General features: G+C 37.6%; 2 protein-coding genes and 1 pseudogene across 10 annotated transcripts in view; 1 reads left to right on the plus strand and 2 right to left on the minus strand.

Annotated features, from left to right (window-relative positions):
• Positions 1-17,850, plus strand: part of ZNF738 (zinc finger protein 738) — a 30,652-nt gene extending 12,802 nt beyond the window's left edge. For 2 of the 9 annotated variants that reach the window (XM_063616304.1, XM_063616305.1), the window contains exons 3-5: positions 4,147-4,273; positions 4,776-4,874; positions 11,716-17,850. In XM_063616304.1, the coding sequence (XP_063472374.1) occupies positions 4,147-4,273; positions 4,776-4,874; positions 11,716-13,670 (2,181 nt within the window). In that variant the 3' untranslated portion in view covers positions 13,671-17,850. Of the gene's footprint in view, positions 1-4,146; positions 4,274-4,775; positions 4,875-6,260; positions 8,188-8,392; positions 8,551-11,715 lie in introns of those variants that run through there. The other 7 variants (XM_063616308.1, XM_063616310.1, XM_063616307.1 and 4 more) reach the window with 5 other exon arrangements.
• The window catches only part of LOC129459384 (zinc finger protein 85-like), a 385,447-nt gene that overhangs the window by 74,486 nt on the left and 284,567 nt on the right, over positions 1-26,394 (minus strand).
• On the minus strand, positions 10,032-10,814 carry LOC129459431 (iron-sulfur cluster assembly 1 homolog, mitochondrial-like; annotated as a pseudogene).

Below are 26,394 nucleotides of genomic sequence, written 5' to 3' on the forward strand. Positions count from 1 at the left end.
ATTCTGTCTCGTTGTAAGAGAAAGGAGACATCCTGTGTTTTTTTCTCCCTCATACAAGAGAGAAATTTGGTTGTTACCCAGATGAGAGTTTCTCAAGTTTTCTGGTACTAGGGTGAAAGACAAAGAGGACGTCTGGTGACTCAAACTAATTGCTTCCATTTCATATGGTCATTCAAAAAATAGATGAAGCAGTCAAGGTCCCTACCATCCAGGAAATTTTAGTCTAGACTAGCAACTGGATACATGGTTGAATGAAGCATTATATGGTTGGTACAGTGAATAGAAGTGTGCAAAAAAAACTTGGTCCACTTCTTTTTAATATTGTTGTGACTTCTGAAGTTATCACCTGAAGGTATATTTATGGACTGAAGGGTTATTATTATTTGTGTTTCTTTTACTTTTCTAAGAATACATATTTATCTTCTAATAAAATTATCCTCGAGTGGCCAGGCACGGTGGCTCAAGCCTGTAATCCCAGCACATTGGGAGGCCAAGGTGGGTGGATCACGAGGTCAGGATATCGAGACCATCCTGGCTAACACAGTGAAACCCTGTCTCTACTAAAAATACAAAAAAAATTAGCCAGGCGCGGTGGTAGGCGCCGGTAGTCCCAGCTATTCGTGAGGCTGAGGCAGGAGAATGGCATGAACCCGGGAGGTGGAGCTTGCAGTGAGCCGACATCGCGCCACTGCACTCCAGCCTGGGCGACAGAGCAAGACTCCGTCTCAAAAAAAAAAAAAAAAATTATCCTCGAAAACTTTAAAAGATCCATTTAAATTGCTTATTAGTATATGTTATAAAATTGACAGCAGTTGCAAAAATAGATTAGTGTTACATAAACTCTGGGATTTAACTTTTTTTTCTTTTTTCTTTTTTTCTTTTTTACATGGAGTTTCGCTCTTGTTGCTCAGGCTGGAGTGCAATGGCGTGATCTCAGCTCACCTCAACCTCAGCCTCCCAGGTTCAAGTGATTCTCCTGCCTCAGCCTCCCGAGTAGCTGGGATTACAGGCATGCACCACCACCCCAGCTAATTTTGTATTTTTAATAGAGACGGGGTTTCTCCATGTTGGTCAGGCTAGTCTTGAACTCCCGACCTCAGGTGATCCACCCACCTCGACCTCCCAAAATGCTGGGATTACAGGCATGAGCCACTATGCCAGGCTGGGATTTAAGTTTTTCCTTAGGTAAGCTTAGGAAAAACAGAACTGGAAATACTCCAGTGACATAGAAAACAAATTCTACCTAGGTTCTTTTCCCTGCCCCAGTTCTGATCAGATTCACTATTTTTGGAGGCCTTATTTAGGTCTGGCCCCACTCTGGAGTCTTTCCTTACAAAACTGATTTATAAAGATTCAAGTTTTGGGGGGTGAATCCTGCTGACTTTCTAGAGCTGCTGCTCACAATATCCTGAAACCCAAAAGCAGATACATAAGAAAAATAAACTATACATTTTAAGATCTTAATTTTTAAATTTTGTGGTAAAACCAGTGCTTGCAGAAACATTCCATTTAGCAAATTTTCTATTCCTGCAGATCCAGTAGCTGCTCTACAAGTCATAAACAAGTAAATATAAACACAAAAAAAATTTCTCTAAACTACATTCTAAATCCGGAGAATTATTGAACACTTAGTATGAACTTTAAAGGTGTTAGTAGGACATAATAACAAATAATAACACATAATGTGTTATTCCCAGCACAGTGCTCTGTAACATACTATTGAGCACATAGTACCTGCTTAATAAACATTGCATTAGTACATGTGATCATGTTGTTTTTTAAATGCAGACTTATTCAGACATTGCTGCCTTCTGTGTCCTCTGTAAACTTTAGAGAGCCAGCAAAGAATATGAAACTTTACATTTTTTGTCTTTATTTGGGTATCAGAAGTATTGTATTGTGACAAGAGTGTGGCATGTAAGGGACTCTGTGCTGTGCCTGCTTCTCTAACTAATGCTGATAATGAGCCCGGGGGAGCAACATCAGCATTGACAGGGGACTTGTTTGAAACACCCATCCATGGACCCTTTCCAAACCTACAGAATCACATTACATAAAGTGGGACAAACATTACCAAGTGATTTTTGAGCTCATTAAAGCTTGAGAGGCAATGCTTAGCTAAGTGGTTATCAGCCTAGACTTCTCATTAGCATTACATGGCCAATTTGCAGAAATATCTTTACTTGTACCCTTTCCACAGGTTCTGTTTATTGTTCTAGGTGAAAGTATTCATGCTGTTTTAATTGTTTCTCATGTGACTCTAAGGTGAGGCCAGAATCAAGTGTGTGGGGTTCAAGATACATTCATGAGAGTTAAGTTCCACCTTTGCACTAAAAGGTAGTCACAGGGACCGTTCTGTTTGGTTTTGACAGGGAGAGGTCAGTGTCACCCATATTTCCATTACTTTAGCAGAAATTGCTGGTGTTTGTGGCAAAAGCAGGCACCTGAAGACAGAAATAGAGAAATGTATTTTTATATTCGTTGAGCAGTTCATTGTTCCTGAATCTCTGCTGTTATAAAGGACAGAAATGGGTGGGCTTTTTCTGCAGGTCTTAGTTCTTTTTTCTGTGGGTGTGAGGCTAGCAGGTAAACAGGTGGTGCTGACGCCTTTTAAGGAATTTTTTCAAGATGCCGGTGTAACTTCTCCAGAGAATGACATCTGAAAAGCATTTCCAAAGAAGACGAAAGAGGAAAAATGGCTTTTTTTTTCAGCCAAACATGTCTCAGATGAAGAGCTGTGTCCACTCTGCCTCCTGGAGTGCAATGCATTTAGTCCTTGCAAACCTTTACTTCTCTACTTGTGTTTCTTTCCCCCAATGAGCTTAACTACTTTAAAAAATTCTTGTGACAGTCAAGGGTCTCTGCAAAATATTTCTCTCCTGTATCCCAGAGCCTTCTCTACACTCTCTAAATCATGACTTCTTATATGCCATGCAGAATTCTTACCATGAATTTTTGATCTGCAATATTAAATATGTTTCCCTTGTTGCTGTTGAACGTGGGAAGATGTGGATACTTAAGATTCCTATTGGGGGAACGTCCTTAGTAAAGATGGAGAACATGTAACATTGAGGTTTCATCTGTGTTCTTCATTAGGTCTATTCAGAACACGATTAAGAAAATGCTTATTTAAGCAGGATGGCATTTATTACCCTGAAAGTTCTGAAAAAAAATTATTGAGAGATACCTGCTTTCTGGGGTGCTAAAGAAAGACTACTTTAAATTGTTATTAAAAATTACAGAACATAGGAGATATCTGCATCTTGAACTCTGCATAAAACTGATTTTTCTGTGTGGTTAAATTCAGACTATACTTTTTGGGGGGTATCTCAGTAATGATGCTGTGTTCTTCGGTGTGCGTCAGCACATCATAAAAGTTTGTCCTTGTGCAGTTGATTTTAAAATCTACTTCTAGAGCTTTCTGAAATATTTATTTCACTATAGAGTTAATTATTTTTCTCTTCATTATTAAGTATCTTTATGTAGCTAAAGAAGAGCTGTGCATAAATCATCACATTTAATCTGGCAGCTGCCTTTCTTTCTTAGGTTTTCTTTGCGTATGTCTATCTTTGGAAAATGAAGACTCTTATCTTTGTTTACAGGCCAGAAAAATTGGGTAAAACACAGGCTCTTCCACTTACTGGATGTTTGAAAAAATATTCTTTTTGGGCCAAACACATTGGCATTACTAGTGAGCTTGTTAGAAATTCAGAATCTCAGACTTTATTTCACATCTTCTGAAAAAAAAAATCTGCACAAGATCTCCAGTTTATTGTACACATTAAAACTTGAGAGGTGCCGTCTAACTCAACATGTCATTTTTGCCTGAAAAATATGCACTACTCATTCTTTGTGATGCAAATATAACACTAAAAAATGTACATGTTCGTGTTTATGCCTTTAGTTTTTATACTTTATTGTTCATAAATTATCATATATACAGCGGTATTGTGGGTCTTATACCATTTTCTTCTCTCAGAGTTAGAGAATACATTAGAGAATATTTCTGTGTTGAAAACTGTTGGATTATTTCAGTCATTCCTGTAAGTCAGAACCAACTTTCTTTACTCTCTCATTTAACCTTAATTCAGATGATAAATTCTGCCCATGGACACTTGTAAATATGTGTGTGTGTGTGTTTTTCAGGGGCCGTTGACATTTAGGGATGTGGTCATAGAATTCTCTCAGGAGGAGTGGCAATGCCTGGATACTGCTCAGCAAGATTTGTATAGGAAAGTGATGTTAGAGAACTTCAGAAACCTGGTGTTCTTGGGTGAGAATAACTTTAATACATAGTTCCTTATACACACTGTAGGTTTCATTTCTCCATTTTTGTAGAATAATTTTTGGTAGTTTATGCTTTGCATAAATGAGTTTCTGATTCCTGTTTTCAAAAAATCTTAAGGAATTATCCGCGTAGAAAAAAATTTCCTCAAGATGTTTTATCTTAGCCTGAACTTTTTGCATTCCTGAGCTGGTCTGTACCCTTCATTCTAGAGTAGTGGTAATTTCAGAAATTTAGTAGTATAAAATATTGTTGCCCATATGTTAAAATCTATTTGCCACTACTAATTTTTGATTCATGAGCACCGAGTAGTGAAATTAAGGACCTACAAATTTAAAATACTTTCTAAATGTTAAGAACTTTCTGTCATTAAATAGTATTTTGGGATGAATTTTCTAGAATATTCTATTACATCGTCTTTACTAAGCACAGTAATAGGTAGGTAATTAGAGAATATAAGAAAGATTCATGTTATTTATTTTTAATAAAGCAGGTATTGATGTCTCTAAGCCAGATCTGATCACCTGTCTGGAGCAAGGAAGAGATCCCTGGAATATGAAGAGACACAGTATGGTAGCCACACCCCCAGGTAGGTGAGAGTGAATGAAACAGTTGACATAGATGGAAGGTTGGAAGATTAGAAAAAAAAAAAACAAGTCCCTATAATGTGATTTGGGAAGCTGTGTTCCAAAGCAAATAGATTCTGGGAAGCCTGAGGTGTGTTTGTTTGTTTGTTTGTTTTGTTTTGTTGTTGTTGTTGCTCTCACATAGGGCCATCTTCTATCTTAGGCTTTTAAATTCTCTAAGGATTCTACTTTCCCTTCATTGATTTTCCTTCCAGTTTACAGTTAGAGCCAGAGTCCTCTTCCTGGCATATAAGAGACTACACAATCTGACTGCTTTTCCATTGTTTTGGGGGAAGATACAAATGTCTGCATGATTTTGAGAAACTTTATGTTAAACTATTTTTATTAGTTCTCTTATGTGTCACATCTAAAATGTGTGAGAGTAGTGGTCACTGTTCTATTGGTTTTTATGTTAATTTTCTGCACATTCCATCCTTTTCTTATTAGTATATTCTTGAAATATAGTCTGAAATTATAAAATATGATGTCCCTCTGCTTTGTTCTTTTTCCTCAAGATTGCTTTGGCTATTCAAAGTTTATTGTAGTTTTTTTGTTTTGTTTTTTGTTTTGATACAGAGTTTCACTCTTGTTGCCAGGCTGGAGTGCAGTGGTGCAATCTTGGCTCATCATAACCTCTGCCTCCAGCGATTCTTCTGCCTCGGCCTCCCGAGTAGCTGAGACTACAGGCATGCACCACCATGGCTAATTTTGTATTTTTAGTAGACCTGCCTCAGCCTCCCAAAGTGTTGGGATTACAGGCATGAGCCACTACACCCAGCCTTTTTTTCTATTTTATACTTTCATTCCATTTTGGTCATAGAATGTAATTCATAAAATGTCAAATTTAACAAATTTTTAAGACTCCATTTTTGGCCTAACAGGTGATCTATCAAAGAGAATGTTGCATAAGCTATTGAGAACGATGTGTTTCCTCATATTCTTGAGGACTCTTCTCTATCTCTCTGTTAAAAATAATTGTATGGACTGGGCGTGGTGGCTCACGCCTGTAATCCCAACACTTTGGGAGGCCGAGGTGAGCAGATCATCTGAGTTTGGGAGTTCGAGACCAGCCTGACCAACATGGAGAAACCCCGTCTCTACTAAAAATTCAAAATGAGCCAGGCATGACGACGCATTCCTGTAGTCTTAGCTACTCAGGAGGCTGAGGCAGGAGAATTGCTTGAACCCAGGAGGTGGAGGTTGTGGTGAGCCGAGGTCGTGCCATTGCACTCCAGCCTGGGCAACAAGAGCAAAACTCCATCTCAAAAAAAAAAAAAAAATTGTATTATACTGCCTTCAGTTCCTCTCTTCACTTACTAATATTCCATCTTGTTTTATTTTTATTACAGAAAGTGGGGTATTGAAATTTCCTACTATACTTATATTGCTGTCTAGGTGTTTCTTCCAGTCTGTCAATATTTGCTTTATATATTTGGAACCTTAGTGTGACATATACATAGACACAGACACACACACACACACACAAATTTGTCATAGGTTCCCAGTTAATAAATCTATTATTGTTTAATGTCCTTCTTTGTCTTTTTGCAGTTTTGACTTAAAGTACTTTATGTAAGTTATGACAGTTTTTGACTTAAGATGTAGCTTTTGTAATACTATTTTGACCTCTTCTGCTCTCATTTGGTTAGTATTTGCGTGCAATGTCTAAATCTATCTTGCCACCTTCAGTATTTTTTTATCATTAGATGTCAGCTGACCCTTGTAGAAAGGCAAATTGGATCTTGGTTTTTAATAATTTTAAATAAACTTCTTTATTGAAAGTATGTCTCTTGATTGGAAAGTTTTCTGAAACAAAGAGACTTACTAATTTTTTTTGTTGCTCTATTTGATTCTTGCATCTTTGTCCCACATTTTCTTTCTTTCTGTTCCTCTTTGTGGCAGTTTTATTTTTACTTTGATATGCTTTTACTTCTTTCTGATTTTGTTTTCTGTATCTGTACAGGCATATTCTTTGTGGTATGTGGGGATTACATAAAACCTCTAAAAGATACGATGTATTTCAATATGGTTAAAAATGAACTTTAGTTGCATGCAAACATTTTTTCTCATTACATATGTTCTCAGATTTGTCATTGGTGTTGCTAATTATATTTTTATTTTGTATATTTATTAACATGTTTATAATGATTTCTATGCTTTTATCTTTCAAATTTTGGAGAATAATTAAAAATTTCTTCTGTGCCATTATGATAATGCTAAGAAATTTATTTTTGTGTATGTGCATATCTTTCCCAGAAAGTAATGTGTTTTAATACGATTTTGTGTTGCTTTGTTGAATCATCTTATTTTCATTGGAAGCAACTGCTTTCAGCACCTTTTATATGTAAGGAAGTGCCAATACACTTTTTAAAATTGGTTATTTTTGAAGTTTTTTTCTTTTTATTTAGCAGGACAGATTTGGTGATGGTATTATACTCGCTTGATAACTATCTTCTTCAGAACTTTGACTATATCACACAGTTTCCTTCTGTCCTGAAAAATTTTTGTTGAGAATCCACTGGCTGTCTCATGAAAGTATTCTTGCAAATAATATCACTTTTTTTTTTTTTTTTTTTTGAGATGGAGTTTCACTCTTGTTCCCCAGGCTAGAGTGAAATGGCATGATTTCACCTCACTGTGTCCTGGGTTCAAGCAGTTCTCCTACCTCAGCCTCCTGAGTAGCTGGGATTACAGGCATATGCCACCACACCAGCTAAGTTTGTATTTTTAGTAGAGACATGGTTTCTCCATGTTGATTAGGCTGGTCTTGAACTCCCAACCTCAGGTGATTCACCCACCTCAGCTTCCCAAAGTGTTGGGATTACAGGCGTGAGCCACCGTGCCCAGCCAACACATCACTTTTATCTTGCAGCTCCCAAGATTCTCTTTTCTGTGACTTTTAAAATTGTGCTTACATATGTGTTTGATATAAATATCTTTGTATCCTAGTTTGTTTTTTGAGCTCCTTCATTTTTACATCATTTTTAAAAGATTTTTCTGTTATTTTTTATATTTTTTACCTTCATAATTTCTGTTTTTCTAATATTTTAAATATTTTTGTTCTTATTTCCAGTTTTCTGATTTTCTATAGTTCTCTGTGTTCATATTTTACTCATTGAGTATTATTCAATTTACTTTCAATTTTTAAAATTAGTGTATACATCATTTTTTATTTCTTTCTGAAAATTTTATAATATTTTTGTTGAGACTACCTTGCCCTGTTTTATATATATTCTAATCTTTTGTTACAATTTGCACATTAAAAAAAGTTACCTGTCCCAGTCTTTATAATGTGGCTTTATTCTGGCATACTTTGAACAATTGTCTGGGTTAGAGATTCTGAGAGTCTCTCAAACATATTCTTAGAATGTATCTTGTCTGAAATTTTGTGTTTCTTTTTTAGTTAAAGGAAATTGTTCATCTTCTTTGTTAATACTCAGTAGTCACTTGCTGCACCTGTTTTCTTTCTGTGGTACTGCAGTCTCTTCACTGCTGTAACATTTACCTTTGATCTCAGCAGACTCAAACTGTCATTCCAAAGTATGCCACCGTTTCTTTCAGCACTATATTTCATGGGTGACAGAAACCAGTATCTTCTAAGGCCCCTACAAGCAAGTAATAAAGATATATGAGCCAGTATTTTACTTGTGTTTATTTTTTTATTTTTTTATTTTATTTTTTTGAGGCTACATTTTTTTAATTGACAACTCAGTCTCTACATACATACAGTATTGCACGAATTATAAGTGGATCAACAATTATATGATTGATAGAAACTCATGAGCATTTACATAAAACTACCGCTCTAGGTTTTGGTGTGTTTTGTGCCAGCTACTTTAGTGAATAAAAGAAACATAAAGGAACTCAACTACTTGAATTCATGAGAATCAGCTTTCAATAAAAGCATATGTGTCATCTCATAGAATACTTAATATGTCAAACCCAGGAAAATCAGTAACTAAGTAACAAAAGGAACACTTACAAAGAAAAGTTGGTGATAAAAATGTTAGGCTAAAATATTAAGAACTTTAGCAACTGGACTGAGGAACTGGAAAGTATATGCACACTGGGAATTTTAAGAAAAGATCCCCACGTTCTCCAGCACAATGAAGACCACATTCCAGAAACATAATTCTGGGTTGTTACGGTGTCTTCTCTGCTACAAACCATAGTTTCAAAGATGAAAGAAACAAGATGGTAATTCACATAAAAGGGTTTTAAAATTCTTCCCATTCAAAATAAAAAATAATATGATCTCCATCAAATTATAAAGAAATTCTATCAAAATGGTGACCAAATTAAGAAGTCAGACCATTTGCCTTCACTGACTGCCTCAGAGAGCAGAGCATGTGCCACCTACAAGGAAGGGGAGGTGGGGGTAGAGTCCCCACTCTCCCCCGGCCTGTGGAGTGGGGGTGGACAGGAGCCCTTTGGCTTCCCTGGGGTTTTGCTTCCTCACATAGGGAATTGAGGGAGGTGGGCTAGATAGCTTTAAGAGACCCCACAACTAAAAGAATCAAAAGTCAGTTGGAGATCCTATCTCTGAGCAGGCACATAAGGTGGCAAAAGGAATGGATTAAAAAACACATGTATGATGTCTTTCTCACCTTTTAAAACCATCACTGAGAATTAATCTGTACTATAGGTGAAGAAAATCTTTGCCCGGTACTATTAAATGGTATGCAGTGAGGCATCTGACAATGAAATTTTTCATAAAAATATATAAAAAGGCTATATTGTTTGGGTGGAAAAACAATGTACTACCATGTTACTACCAGCAATCAGAACGTCCTGTCTCGGATTTTAGGAGTTGCCTATCTGGTTGGGAAAATGCTGATGGGGATGCATGTTCAAGCCATTCAGTAGAGAGCTAAGGAGTGCACACTGTTCAGGAAATGGATAAACAGGTGCCCAGGAAGACAACTTTAATGAAACTTGTTCTAAAACAAAGGATGCAAGAGACCAAAATGATCCAAAGAGAGTGATGGCTTCTCATTTTCTGTCCTCTAATGAGAATACAAATATTTCTTCTGGGATCTAACACACTAGCTTCATTTTCAAGATGCATCACTTTATTTTCCTTACAAGGCAGCAGCACATTAAGCACGTGATAGTCACATGATTTCTGCAGTGAGCACCAAGGATTCCAGTTTTCTTGGAACCTACAGCCAGAAGAGTCCTGAGATTTCAAATATTAAAGCCTTCTCCACAGCTACAAGTCCCTTTGATGTTTGGGTTATTGAACACAAACTCACTGGATAATTTGTCTTCAACATAGTCCATTTCTGTTCCTAAAAGTGTTAGCTTTGCTTTCTCTTTGATGAATATTCTGACTCCATCTTGAATAACTTCTTCATCAGAATCTACTTTTGTCTTTGTGTATTCAAGAGTATTAAGAAAGGCCATTACAGCCCCTGGTTTGGACACCAACTTTTACACCTACATGCTCAGGCTCACCTCTTTTTTTTTTTTTTTTTTTTTTGAGATGATGTCTTGCTCTGTCACCCAAGCTGCAGTGCAATAGCATGATCTCAGCTCACTGCAAGCTCCGCCTTCTAGGTTCACACCATTCTCCTGCCTCAGCATTCCAAGTAGCTGGGACTACAGGCGCCCGCCACCATGCCTGGCTGATTTTTTGTGTTTTCAGTAGAGACAGGGTTTCACTGTGTTAGCCAGGATGATCTCGATCTCCTGACGTGATCTGCCCACCTCGGCCTCGGGATTACAGGTGTGAGCCACTGCGCCTGGCCAGGCTTATGTTTAAGAAGTTGTTTTATCTTGTTTACTGCTGAAGGTGTCAAGGTGAGAGCAGCCCGGGTGGGCTGCAGCTTCCTCTTGCTCACAGCCCAGACAGTTGCCCGGACTAAGGAAGCTGACATCTTCACCATCCTGACGCCCCAGTGCCTCAGGCTGGAGCTCAGCTGCCTCAGCCTCTCTCCATGGACATGGCAGGTGCATTCTACTTGTGTTTTTTAAAATATATATATATAATGTTGGCAATTTACTTCTTTTTTTCTTTTTTTTTGAGACGTAGTCTTGCTGTTTCCTAGGCTGGAGTGCAATGGTGTGATTTCAGCTCACTGCTACCTCTGCCTCCTGGGTTCAAGTGATTCTCCTGCCTCAGTCTCCTGAATAGCTGGGATTACAGGTTGAGCCACCATGCCCAGCTGGCAATTTACTTCTTTTTGTTTTTGTTTTGTTTTGTTGAGATGGAGTCTTGCACTGTCACCCAGGCTGGAGTGCAATGGTGTGATTTTGGCTCACTGCAACCTCTGTCTCCTGGGTTCAAACAATTCTCCTGCCTCAGCCTTCTGAGTATCTTGGACGACAGGCACATACCATGCCCAGCTAATTTTTGTATTTGTAGTAGAGATGGGGTTTCACAATGTTGGCCAGGATGGTCTCAATCTCCTGACCTCGTGATCCACACGCTTCAGCCTCCGAAAGTGCTGGGATTACAGGTGTGAGCCACCACATCCAGGGCAATTTACTTCTAAAGGCATTATGTTATACTGGGGAGCAGGAACAGCTGTGTTGGGTAAATGTAACAAACTTTTTTTCTTCTGTATGACTTTTTGCATTCTGCTCACTTGGGGTGCTTTAAACATTTAGCTCATGTATAATTTTTTCTAAGATGTAGTTTGGTTAGTATCTTTTGTTACATATATATGTCTATAAAAAATTAGGGCCTTTTGTATTTTGCTATATCATCTCATATATGTAGTTTGTATAATGTTATAGTTTAGATTTGTAATCTATATGAGTCTAGTAGGTGGAGTAATTTGATATTTTTATTTCTTTCAGTTAAATATTCTCATTTTGCGCAGGACCTTTGGCCACAGCCGGGCATAAAAGATTCTTTCCAAAAAGTGATACTGAGAGAATATGGAAAATATGGACATAAGGATTTACAGTTAACAAACGGCTGTAAAAGTGTGAATGAGTGTAATGTGCAAAAAGAAGGTTATAATGAACTAAACCAGTGTTTGACAACTACCCAGAGCAAAATATTTCAATGTGATAAATATGTGAAAGTCTTTCATAAATTTTTAAATTCAAATACACATAAGACACATACTGGAAAGAAACCTTTCAAATGTAAAAAATGTGGCAAATCATTTTGCATGCTTTTACACCTAAGTCAACATAAAAGAATTCATATTAGAGAGAATTCTTACCAATGTGAAGAATGTGGCAAAGCCTTTAAATGGTTCTCAACCCTTACTAGACACAGGAGAGTTCATACTGGAGACAAATCCTACAAACATGAAGAATGTGGAAAACGTTTTAACCAGTCCTCAACTCTTAAGGTAATTCATGCTGGAGAGAAACACTACAAATGTGAAAAATGTGGCAAAGATTTTAAACAGTCCTCACACCTTACTAAACATAAGATGATTCATACTGGAGAGAAACCCTACAAATGTGAGGAATGTGGCAAAGCTTTTAATTGGTACTCACACCTTACCAGACATAAGATAATTCATACTGGAGAGAAACCCTACAAATGTGAAGAATGTGGCAAAGCCTTTAATGTATTTGCAACCCTTACTAGACATAAGATAATTCATACGGCAGAGAAACCCTACAAATGTGAGGAATGTGGCAAAGCTTTTAAACAGTCCTCAAACCTTACTACTCATATGAAAATTCATTCTGGAGAGAAACCCTACAAATGTGAAGAATGTGGCAAAGCTTTCTTCCGATTCTCATACCTTACTACACATAAGATAATTCATACTGGAGAGAAACCCTACAAATGTGAGGAATGTGGCAAAGCTTTTAACTGTTACTCCTACCTTACTGCACATAAGATGATTCATACTGGAGAGAAACCCTACAAATGTGAAGAATGTGGCAAAGCTTTCTACCGATTCATTTACCTTGCTACACATAAGAGAATTCACACTGGAGAGAAACCCTACAAATGTTTAGAATGTGGCAAAGCTTTCTACCGACTATCTTATCTTACTACACATAAGATGATTCATACTGTAGAGAAACGCTACAAATGTGAGGAATGCGGCAAAGCTTTTAACTGGTACTCACGCCTTACTACACATAAGAGAATTCATACTGGTGAGAAACCCTACAAATGTGAAGAATGTGGCAAAGCCTTTAGTGTATTCTCAACCCTTACTAAACATAAGGTAATTCATACTGGAGAGAGACCCTACAAGTGTGAAGAATGTGGCAAAGCCTTTAACGTATTCTCAACCCTTACTAAACATAAGAGAATTCATAATGGAGAGAAACTCTACAAATGTTTAGAATGTGGCAAAGATTTCTACCAATTCTCCTACCTTACAACACATAAGATGATTCATACTGGAGAGAGACCCTACAAACATGAAGAATGTGGCAAAGCTTTTAATGGTTCCTCACAAGTTACTAGACATAAAATAATTCATACTGGAGAGAAACCCTACAAATGTGAAGAATGTGGCAAAGCTTTTAAAAAATCCTCAAACCTTACTAATCATAAGATAATTCATACTGGAGAGAAACCCTACAAATGTGAAGAATGTGGAAAAGCTTTTAACCAGTCCTCAACTCTTACTAGACATAAGAGAGTTCATACTGGAGAGAAACCCTACAAATGTGAAGAATGTGGCAAAGCTTATAACTGGTCCTCAAACCTTACTAAACATAAGAGAATTCATACTGTAGAGACACCCTACAAATGTGAAGAATGTGGCAAAGCTTTTAACCAATCTTCAACCCTTACTATACATAAGATAATTCATATTGGAGAATAACACTACAAATGTGAAAGATGTGGCAAACCTTATAACCAGTGCTCATACTTTACTACACATAGGAGAATTCATGCAGAAGAGAAATTTTACAAATGTGAAGAATGTGGCAAAGGCTTTGACTGGTCCTCTACCCTTACTAAAGATAAAAGAGTTTGACTGGGTGTGGTGGCTCATGCCTATAATCCCAGCACTTTGGGAGGCCAAGGCAGGCAGATCACCTGGTCAGGAGTTTGAGACCAGCCTGGCCAATATGGTGAAACCCCATCTCTACTAAAAATATAAAAAATTAGCCAGGTGTAGTGGTGCACACCTGTAGTCCCAGTTACTCTGGAGGCTGAGGTGGGAGAATCGCTTGAACCTGGGAGGTGGAGGTTGCAGTGAGCTGAGATTGCTCTACTGCACTCCAGCCCAGATGACAGAGAGGGACTAACTCAAAAAAAAAAAAAAGAGAGAGAGTTCATACTAGAGAGAAACCCTGCAAATGTGAAGAATGTGAGAAAGCTCTTAACCAGTCCTCACACCTTACTACACATAAGAGAAATCATACTGGAAGGAAACCCTACAATTGTGAAGAATGTGAGAAAGCTTTTAACTGGCACTCACGCCTTACTACACATAAGATAATTCATACTGGAGAAAACTCTACAAATGTCAAGAATGTGGCAAAGCTTTTAACTGGTACTCAACCCTTACTACACATAAGATAATTCATGTTGGAGAGATACCCTACAAATGTGAAGAATGTGGCAAAGGTTTTTATTGATTCCCATACTTTACTAAAAATAAGATAATTCATTCTGGAGAGAAATTCTATAAATGTGAAGAATGTGGCAAAGGCTTTAATTGGTCCTCAACACTTACTAAACACTTACTAAACAGAATTCATACCAGAGAGGCCTCAGCCTCCTGAGTAGCTGGGACTACAGGTGCCCGCCACCACACTAGGCTAATTTTTGTATTTTTAGTAGACATGGGATTTCACCATGCTGGCGAGGCTGGTCTCGAACTCCTGACCCCAGGTGATCGGCCTGCCTCGGCCTCCCAAAGTGCTGGGATTACAGGTGTGAGCCACCACACCTGGCCTTGCTCGTTTTAAATAGTTATTGTTTTTTGTTGTATAGTCATTTGAGTTTTTATATATTTTTCATATTAACCCCTTGTCACATGTATGATTTGCACATATTTTCTCTCATTTTTTATTTGTCACATCTGTTGATTTCATCAGATTCTGTGCAGCAGCTTATTAATTTGAAGTAATCTGACTCATCTATTTTTTCTTTGCTTTCCTGGGGTTTTGAGGTAAAATCATAAAGTCACTGCCAGCCGGGTGTAGTGATTCATGCCTGCAATCCCAGCACTTTGGGAGGCCAAGGTGAGCAGATCACCTAAGGCCAGTTTGAGACCAGCCTGGCCAACATAGTGAAACCCTGTCTCTACTAAAAATACAAAAATTAGCCAGACATGGTGGCACAAACCTGTAGTCCCAGCTACTTGGGAGGCTGAGGCAGGAAAATTGCTTGAACCCAGGAGGTGGAGGTTGCAGTAAGCCAAGATTGCACCAATGCACTCCAGCCTGTGGAACAGAGCGAGACTCCATCTCAAAAACAAAAAAGTTACTGCCTAGACCAATATTACGGGGCTTTTACTCTACTTTTTTGTATTAGTTTCAGAGTTTCAAGCCTTACATGTAAGTTTCTAATTTATTTTGAGTTGATTTTTATTTATGGTGTGAAATGAGGGTCTCATTGCTTTAAAGGTACTGTCCTTCCCCTGAGAAATTGTCACCTATATTTAAAATCAGTTAGCTGTAAATACATGGATATATTTCTAGTTTCTATGTGTTCATTTTTATTCAAGTGTACTGCTTTGGTTCCTATAGCTTTTTAGTATATTTCAAAGTAAGATTGTGTGTTACCTCCAGCCTTTCTTTTTTGCTTGATTGCTCTGGGTATTCTGGGTCTTTAGTGGTACCATATTAATTTTAAATACATTTTTTAAAGTTTACAAAGTCCCTGGTATTTTGATAGAGGCTACATTTCATCTGTAGATTACTTCATGTAACACATGTATTTAACAATATTAATAGTACCAATTCATGAAAGAGTAATATTTTCCATTTGTGTATTACTTAATTTTTTACTTTAATGTTCTTTAGATTATAACATAAGGTGTTTCGCCTTTTTGCTTACATTTATTTCAAAGTATGGTTACTACAGTTACTGTAGCTGGGATTGTTTTTAAAATTCATTTTGAGAGTTAATTGTTAGTGAATAGAAAAGCTACTGACTTTCGTATGTTGATTTGTATTCTGCAAATTTAATAAATTTGTTTATTCTAGTAGTTCTTAGTAAAATCTTAGGCTTTTCTGTACTTAAGGTTATCATCTGCAAGCAGAAATAATTTTACTTCTTTTCTTCCAATCTGAATGTCTTTGATTTTATTCTCTTATTTCTCTTTTTGGTCATTTAGTATTATGTATAGTAAGTCTGTAGAAAGTGGCCATCCAGCCAGGTGTGGTGGCTCATGCCTGTAATCCCAGCACTTTAAGAGGCCAAAGCAGGTGGATCACCTGAGGTCAGGAGTTCCAGACCAGCTTGGCCACCATAGTGAAACTCAGTCTCTACTAAAAATACAAAAATTAGCTGGATGTGGTGGCAGGCACCTGTATTCCAGGCTACTTGGGAGGCTGAGGCAGAATTGCTTGAACCCGGGAGGCAGTGGTTTCAGTGAGCCAAGATTGTGCCATTGCACTGCAGCCTGGGAGACAGACCAAGACTCTGTTAAAAAAAAAAAGGGGGAAGGAAGGAAGGAAAAAGAAAAAGAAGGAAGGAAAGGGAGGGAGGAAGGAAGGAAGGAAGGAAGGAGGGAGGGAGGGAGGGAGGGAGGCATTCCTGTCTTGTTCAAGGTCTTAGAGTAAAAGCTTACATTTCCCTGTTTAGTATGTTGTTAGCTGTGCATTTTTTTCTATACATGAAATTTATTGGCTTGAGATGCATTTGCCCTATACTTATTATTTTTTTTAAGATTTGTCATGAGGGAATGTTGAATTTTGTCAAACTTTTATTCTGCATCTATTTAAATGTTAGAGTTGTGAAATCACAACTAATTTCACATAAATAATAAATATCCTCAGAGACTACTATGTACATCTCTATGCATGCAAACTAAAAAAAAAAAATAGAGGAAATAGATAAACTCCTGGATACACCTAGCCTCCCAATATTGAACCAGAAATAAACAGAAGTCTTGAACAGAGTAACAATGTGTAAAGTATATAATAATATTGAATTAGTAATCAAACAAGCTACTAACCATAGAAAGCCCTGGATAAGATGAATTCACAGCCACATTTTATCACATATACAAAAATAAGCTGGTACTAATCCTACTGAGTGTATTCCAAAAATCAAGGTGGAAGTCCTTTGTAAATTATTATTTGAAACCATTTTCATCTCAATAGCAAAACCTAGTGAAGACACAACAAAAAAAACTACAGGCTAATATTCTTGGTGAGAATTGAAACAAAAATTCATGAAGTATTAGGAAGCTGAGTTCATAAGCAAAGCGAAAAGGTATTTTGCCACAATCATGTAAAAATGAATGCAAAGATGTTTCATCATATACAAGTAAATAAGTGTGATTCACCATGTAAAGATAATTTTTAAAAAATGATTATCACAATTAATACAGAAAAGGCATTCAAGAAAATCTAATATTCATTTATAAAAATATTCTCAAGAAACTAAGCATTGAAGAAATATGCCTCAAAATAATAAATGCCATCTATGACAAATCCTCAGCCAACATCATACAGAACAGGCAAAATCTAGATGAAGCCTCCATAAAAATTAAAAAATAAGAGGGCCAGGCATGGTGGCTCATGCCTGTAATCCCAGCTCTTTGGGAGGCTGAGGTGGCTGGATCACCTGAGGTCAGGAGTTTGAGACCAGCCTGCCAACATGGTGAAAACCTGTCTCTACTAAAAATACAAAAAATTAGCTGGGTGTGGTGGTGGGCATCTGTAATCTCAGCTACTTGGGAGGCTGAGGCAGGAGAATCGCTTAAATGTGGGAGATAGAGATTGAAGTGAGCTGAGATCACACCATTGCAATCCAGCCTGGGCAACAAGAGTGAGACTCCGTCTCAAAAAAAAAAAAAAAAAAAAAAATATATATATATATATATATAAAATATAAAATAAAAAGACAAGAGTATCCTCTCTAAACGCTCCTATTCAACATAGTTCCAAAAGTCTTAGCCACAGCAACTTAACAAGATAAAGCAATAAACTACATCCAAATGGGAAAAGAGGAAGTCAAATTATCTTTACTGGTGATGTAATTCTCTACCTGGGAAACTTTAAAGATTTTACCAAAACATTCTTAAGCCTAAAAAATGACTTCAGCAAAGTCTCATGATACAAAATCAACATACACAAATGAGTAGCACTTCTGTACACCAATAACATTCAAGCTGAGAAAAAAAATCAAGAACATGGTTCTGTTTACAATAGCCACAAACAAAAAATAATATACCTAGGAATACATTAAATCAAGGAGGTAAAATATCTCTACAACAAGAACTACAAAACGCTGCTGAAAAAAATCAAAGACAACACAAATAAAAAGGCATTCCATGCTTATGAATTTAAAGAATCAATGTAATTAAAATGTCCATGCTGTCTAAAGCAACCTACAGATTAAGTGCTATTTCTATCAAACTATCAATTCGATTTTTTATGGAATTAGAAAAAGAAAACTATTTTAAAAGTCATGGAAGAACAGAACAGCCCAATTAGACAAGCAACATTAAACAACAACAAAAAATCTTGGGGCCGGGTGTGGTGGCTCACGCCTGTAATCCCAGCACTTTGGGAGGCTGAGTTGGGCAGATCATGAGGTCAGGAGTTTGAGACCAGCCTGATCAACATGATGAAATCCCGTCTCTATTAAAAATACAAAAATTAACCAGGCATGGTGGCATATGCCTGTAATCCCAGCTACTCAGGAGGCTGAGGCAGGAGAATCGCTTGAACCCGGGAGGCAGAGGTTGCAGTGAGCTGAGATTTGTAGCCACTGCACTCCAGCCTGGGCAACAGAGCAAGACTCTGTCTCAAAAAAAAAAAAAATCTTGGAGGCCTCATATTACCTGGCTTCAACCTGTACTATAAGCTACAGTAATCAATATAACATGGGTTGGTACAAAAATACACATGTAGACCAATGGAAAAGAAGAGAAAGACCTGAAATAACCTACACTTCTACACCAAAATTTTTTCTGACAAAATCAACAGAAGTAAACAAGGAAAAAGCTCTCTATCCAATAAATGGTACTGGGAAAACTGATTAATCATATGTAGAAAGAGAAAACTGAACCCGCACCTCTCACCATATAAAAAATACAAATCAAAATAGATTAAAAACTTAACTATGAAACTTTAAGCTATAAAAATCCTAGAAGAGGCCAGGCTCAGTGGCTCACACCTGTAATCCCACCACTTTGGGAGGCTGAGTCAACGGGACCACAAGGTCAAAAGATTGAGACCACCCTGACCAACATGGTGAATCACTGTCTCTACTAAAAATACAAAAAAATTAGCTGGGTGTGCTGGCACACACCTGTAGTCCCAGCTACTAGTGAGGCTGAGACAGGAGGATTACTTCAACCTGGGAGGCAGAGGTTACAATGAGCTGAGATTTGGCCACTGCACTTCAGCCTGAAGACAGACTCCATCTCAAACAACAACAACAACAACAAAATCCTAGAACACCAAAAGAGGACTCTTCCAGTCATTGGCCTCTGGAAAGAATTTGTGACTCATACCTTAAAAGTGAATGTAACAAAAATAAAAATGAAAACTTAACACCTAATTAGACTAAAAAACTTCTGCACACCAAAAGAAACTATTGACAGAGTACACAGACAACCTAGAATATGGAATAAACTATTTTCAAATTCCATACAAGAAAGAATATATATTAATGTTATATATATATTATATATTTATATGGTATATATTATATATAATATAAATTAACCATTTTAAAGGTTAGAATACTATAAAAATTTAATAAGAAAATACACAAATGATATGAGTAGACATTTCTCAAAGACATGAGAGCTGCCAATAAACGTGCAAAAAATTGCTCAACATCCCTAATCATCAGAGAGATGTAAATAAAAATGACAATGTGATACCATTTCACATCAGTTAGAACAACTATTATTTAAAAGTCAAAAAATTGGCCAGGCACAGTGGCTCATGCCTATAATCCCTGCACTTTGGGAGGCTAAGGAGGGTGGATCACGAGGTCAGGAGTTCAAGACCAGCCTGACCAACATAGTGAAACCTGTCTCTACTAAAAATACAAAAATTAGGCGGGCACGGTGGTGGGCACCTGTAATCCCAGCTATTCAGGAGGCTGAGGCAGGAGAATCACTTGAACTTGGGAGGCAGAGGTTGCAGTGAGCCGAGATCATGCCACTGCACTCCAGCCTGGGTGAAAGAGTGAGACTCCATCTCAATAAAAAAAAAAAAAGTCAAAAAATTGCAGATGTTGAAGTTGTGGAGCAAAGGGAATGTTTATATACTCTTGGTTAAAATGCAGTTTAATGCAGCCCTTGTGGTAAGCAGTTTGGAGATCTCTTAAAGAACTGAAAATAGGGCCGGGCATGGTGGCCTCACACCTGTAATCCCAGCACTTTCAGAGGCTGAGGCAGGCGGATCACGAGGTCAAGAGATCGAGACCATCCTGCCCAATGTGGTGAAATGCCGTCTCTACTAAAAATAAAAAAATTAGCTGGGGCTGCTGGTGTGTGCCTGTAGTCCCAGCTACTTGGGGGGCTGAGGCAGGAGAATCACTTGAACCTGGGAGGTGGAGGTTGCGGTGAGCTGAGATGGCACCGTTGCACTCCAGCCTGGGCAACAAGAATGAAACTGTCTCAAAAAAAAAAAAAAATAAAAAGAACTGAAAATAGAATTGCCATTTGACCTGTCAACCTCATTACTGGGTATATACCAAAAGGAGAATAACTCATTTTACCCAAAAGACTCCTGCACTCACGTGTTTATTGCAGCACTATTCCCAATAGCAAAGACATAGAATTAAACTAGGTACACATGAATCTAAGACTGGATAAAAAAAAAACTCAGGTACTTGTACACCATGCAATACTATGCAGCCATAGAAGAGAGAGAAGTAATGTCCTTTGCAGCAACATGGCTGCAAAAGATGACCATTATTCTAAGCAAATTAATAGAAAACAGAAAAGTAAATACTACATGTTCTTATTTATATGTGGGAGCTAAACATTGGGGGCACATGGAAATAAAGATAAAAACAATAAACACTGGGAATTCTAAAAAGAAGAAAAAAGGGCGAGAAGCAGTGAAAAACTACTGAACAGGTATGATGTACGCTACTTGGACAGTGGAATTATGAAGTGCTCAAACCTCAACATCATGCAGTATACTATGTTACAAATCTACACACGTACCCTCAATCTGTTATAATAAAATGCTTTGTGGATAATGACATGTTACACTTCTCCAGTTCTGGGGTCATAGTTGGAATTAGGGGTGAAAGACTCAGTATTATGTTCCCTTTGGAAATAGGGGTGAAAGTTTCTGTACCAGGTCTCTCAACATTCCATAAGCTAACATCTCTGTAAGCTCTTGGCCTGTAGCCCAAGAAGTGTTTTATTCCCAAGTATGCAGCTAAAAAAAGTGACTATGATTTTTATTTTTCATTTTTTAGCTATACTTTAGACTATAGATTTAATTTGTTAATCTACTCTTTAGGGAAAAAATGGAAGTTGGTTTAATCATCTTTCTTTTTTATAATGAACAATTTTTGAAAATGTGAGATTGAGGAAGGGCTCACACATATAATCCCAGCACTTTGGGAGTGTATTAAATACATTATATATTATATATATTATAATCCCAGCACTTTGGGAGGCCGAGGTGGGCAGATCATGAAGCCAGGAGTTTGAGACCAACCTGGCCAAGATAGTGAAACCCTGTCTTTACTAAAAAAAATACAGAAAATTAGCTGGCCATGGTGTCAGGTGCCTGTAATCCCAGCTACTTGGGAGGATGAGGCAGGAGAATCACTTGAACCCAGGAGGCAGAGGTTGCAGTGAGCCAAGATCACACCACTGCACTCCAGCCTGGGCAACAGTGTGAGACTCTGTCTCTAAAAAACAAAGAAACAAAAAATGAAAATGTGAGATTGTGAAAATCATGCTAAATTTCTGAATTAGGAAAAAAATTTATCTAAAATAAGCATAAATGTCTTATGACCATAGCTGAAGAATAACAAAATAGAGTTAGGGTTATTTAAGACACACTGCTGCAACTATTAGGTCATTCTGGTGAAGAAAGAAATAATGAGTAAGAAGATATTTTTAGAATACTTTTCTCATTCTATTTGTCTTTATTATTTGCCATATAGAAGTCTGTTCTTCAAGAAAAACTGTCATGAATTTCAGCTTAATATATTCAAACATATATTCTCCCTAGAAGGGCACTGGTGTGTTTGCGATCAAGGTGGGATTTCTGGCCTTTTTTGTGCTGCTGTGTTTGCGAGAAATAGAAAAGCAGAAAGTAAAGCAGAGTCAATCATGACATTTCTAGTTACCACAGCCACAGCATCTCAAATCTAGTGTTATGTCAACTAGAAGTAATGACTGTATTTCAAAAGTTAGAAAAATTAATTAATACTTTCTAGATGATAATATTTTAATAGGCTGTGATTGTGAGTCACAGTTTCCCATTGGGTTTACTGAAAAGCAGTTATTTATCTTCTAAGTGTAAACACAGAATAGGCTTTCCATAATCCTATGCATACAGATCTTTTAAGATTTGCACTGTGTGGGATTTGAATAACATAAGTTTGTAGTAATGTAAATTTTAATATTTTTTCTAATAGAAGTGAAAAAGCAATAGAAATAAGTGGTTAACATGAGTTTAAAAGAAACTTCAATGTGTTCATTAAATAACATTGAAAACCACATTAGTAAGTGACTAGTAATTCCAATCTGTTTCATTTAGTAACTAAAATAACTTGATATCCTTTAATTATTCAATCAGAAAAAGTGTTCTCATATTAGTGTTTCTGAAACTTTCAGAAACTGTAGACCACTTAATGGATGATAAAGCACATGCAAACCACAGATATTCCATATAATCATAAGATTATCTTACCTTTTAATTTCAAAAGTAAAGTTAGTGGCTCCTTTAAGCGATGAGAGACATGTAATTGTTAGAATCCATTTACCAAAGTATTTGTGTTAGGCTTAGTAATTCGTACTTTAAACCAAAAATCAAGTTCCTTTTTTTATTTTTTATTTATTTATTTTTTTTGAGATGGAGTCTTGCTCCATTGCCCAGGCCAGAGTACAGTAGTGTGATCTTGGCTCACTGCAACCTCCGCCTCCCAGGTTCAAGTGATTCTCCTGCATCAGCCTCCTGAGTAGCTGGGATTACATGCACAAACCACCATGCCTGGGTAATTTTTGTATTTTTAGTAGAGACAGGGTTTCATCATGTTGGCCAGGCTGATCTTGAACTCCTGACCTCAGGTGATCTGCCAGCCTTGGCCTCCCAGAGTGCTGGGATTACAGGTATGACCCACAACTCCCGGCCCAAAAATCAAGTTCTACATACTATGTAAGGGTGAAAAAATTGGTTTTAAAATTTCTCTTTATTTCTACTAAATTAGCTGTGCATGGTGACATGTGCCTGTAATCCCACCTACTTGGGAGGCTGAGGCAGGAGAATCGCTTGAACCAGGGAGTTGGAGGTTGTGGTGAGCTGAGATTGCACCACTACACTCCAGCCTGGTGACAGAGTGAGACCCCATCTCAAAAAAAAAAAAAAAAAAAAAAAAGCTGTGAAGCAAAAGTACCAGATAACATGTAAAGCAAAACTGATCAGATTAACAGCAGATTTCTCAGTAGAAACTCTACAAGGTAAAAGGAATTGGAACTCTATTTTTACCCTCCTTATACAAAACAATTATCAGCCAAGAATTTTGTATCCAGCAAAACTAAGCTTCATAAATGATGAAAAAATACAGTCTTTTTCAGAGAAACAAATGGTGACAGAATTCACCACTACCAAGTGAGCACTACAAGAGTGCTAAAAGGACCTCTAAATCTTGAAACAAATCTTGGAAACACATCAAAAGAGAACCTCTTTGAAGCATAAATCACACAAGAGCTATAAAACAAAAATAGAATAAAAACAAATTATACAGGTAACAAAAAGCAGGATGAATGAAATACTACCTCACATCTCAATACTCACATTGAAAGTAAATGGCCTAAATGCTCAACTTAATACAGAATTGCAGAATGGATGAGAATTCACCAGCCAAGTATCTGCTGCCTTCAAGAGACTCACCCAATACATAAGGACTCACGTACGGTAAAGGGGTGGAAAAAGACATTCCATGCAAATAGACACCAAAAGTGAGCAGGAGTAGCTATTCTTACATCAGGCAAAACAAACTTTAAAGCAACAGCAGTTAAAAAAGACAAAGTGAGGCATTATATAATGATAAAAGGCCCCATCCAAAAGAAAAATATCACAATCCTAAATATATATGCACCTAACACTGCAGCTCCCAAATTTATAAAATAATTACTCCTATCCCTAAGTAATAAGATACACAGCAACATAATAATAATATGGGACTTTAAACTCTACTGACAGCACTGGATAGCTCGTCAAGACAGAAAGTCAACAAAGAAATAATAGATTTAAATTATTCTAGAAAAAAATGGACATCAGATATTTACAGAACACTACTTAAAAACTGAATATACATTCAATTCATCAGCTCATGGAACTTTCTCCAAGAAAGACCATATAATAGGTCACAAAACAAATCTGAATAGATTTAAGAAAATTAAAATTATATTAAGTATTCTTTCAGACCACAGTGGAATTAAACTGGAAATCACCTCCAAAAGAAACCTTCAAAACCATGCAAATAGATGGAAATTAAATAACCTGATCCTGAATGATCATTGGGTCAAAAATAAAATCAAGATAACAATTAAAAAATTATTCAAACTGAAAAACAATAGTGACAAAACCTATCAAAACATAAAATAGAGCAAAGGTTGTGTTAAGAGAAAAAATTATAGCTTTAAATACATCAAAAAGTCTGAAACAGCACAAATACACAATTCAAGGTCACACTTTAAGAAACTAGAGAAACAGAAAAAAATCAAACTTAAACCCAGCAGAAGAAAGGGAAGAACCAAGATCAGAGCAGAACTAAATGAAATTGAAACAAACAAACAAAAACGAAACAATACAAAAATGAAACAAATCCTGGCTCTTTCAAAAGATACATAAAATTGATAGACCATTAGCAAGATGAACCAAGAAAAGAGGAGTGGAGATTCAAACGAGCTCAATTAGAAAAAAAATGGTAACTGGAATTAAAATAAATTAAAGAATTTGTAAGCAGAAACTCAGTTGTATGTGAGAAAACCCAACTCCCCCTGAGAAAAAGAAAGAGCTGGAGTCCTTTAAAAACTAACTGCCTGCTTTTCTGTGGCTAGTGAGCCTTATCTCTCCTCCCTTCCCAGGCATTGCGCAGACCCTGTTTCCCTAGCTGTGCAGCTGCAAGGCCACTAGATAGATAAACTCAAGTCACAAAACATATTTTTCCTCAAAAAGTAAGAAATTATGTAATGCATGTCTTAATTAAATAACTGTCTTTGTTTCTTGCTTCTGTAGTATGCTTCCCTCTGCACAGATCTACCCCCACCCCATGAAATGCTTAAAATGTAACTTAACTCTTTTTCTGGGGCTCAGTTCTTTGGATGTTAATCCGACTAGACTGGTGCACCTAAATAATTAATAAATATCCTCCTGAACCTCATCTGTCTCTCTGATTCCTTAAAAATCCCTCTACATTTCTGGGGGCTCATCCGGGATTGGATACAACAGATTTACTGTCCCCTTGGCCTGCGGGACTAGAGCCCCAAGGCCCAGGGAGACCTGGCATCCAAGGCACACCACAGGGGAGCTTCACCCAGATGGAAACCGGCTCTCCCCATGTCCCGGTGCCCTGCCCAGCAGCACAACAGAACCAGGGATGGGGCTGCAGGATGATACCAGCACTTCATCAACCACAGTAAGGAGCAAGGGCCCAAGGCAGGGAGGCTCATCCATAAAGACGAAGAGGAGCTTGATCACCTCCCAGGGAATGACCACTAATCCAGTCCAGAGTGGCTGGAGGCAGCAGGAATGGCTTGTTAATTTGGATGAACCTTGTGTCCCCACTAACAAAGTGAAAGTGGTTCACTGGATCTGGAGACAGGAACTGGAAAAAGGAGAAAATGGGCCAATAGAGCAGCAAATGCAGCAAGGTAGAGCTTGCTGGCAATGTGGTAAGAGTGGCTTGCCACCCCAACTGAGTGTGTGTGGGGGTGTCTGAAGCCACCTGGGACACGAGAGGCTCATTTCATCCGATGAAGACTCTGGAGCAGGGGAGGTGTGTGAAAGTGTGGGAAAAAGATGGTCTTGAAAGAGGCCAATGCAGGGAGTGACATAGGGAGGCACAGATCCCTTAGGGTGGGCTGTGTGTTCCAAGGTGAGTGCAGGGGAAATCAGAACTAGGATGCTGCATACAGCATATAGAACCAGCTTCACAGCTGCAGCAGGCTTGACAGGGGAAGGCATGTTCCTGGCTAAGCAGCA

The sequence above is a fragment of the Symphalangus syndactylus genome, chromosome 13 (genome assembly GCF_028878055.3).
Source record: "Symphalangus syndactylus isolate Jambi chromosome 13, NHGRI_mSymSyn1-v2.1_pri, whole genome shotgun sequence".
Classification (NCBI taxonomy): domain Eukaryota; kingdom Metazoa; phylum Chordata; class Mammalia; order Primates; family Hylobatidae; genus Symphalangus; species Symphalangus syndactylus.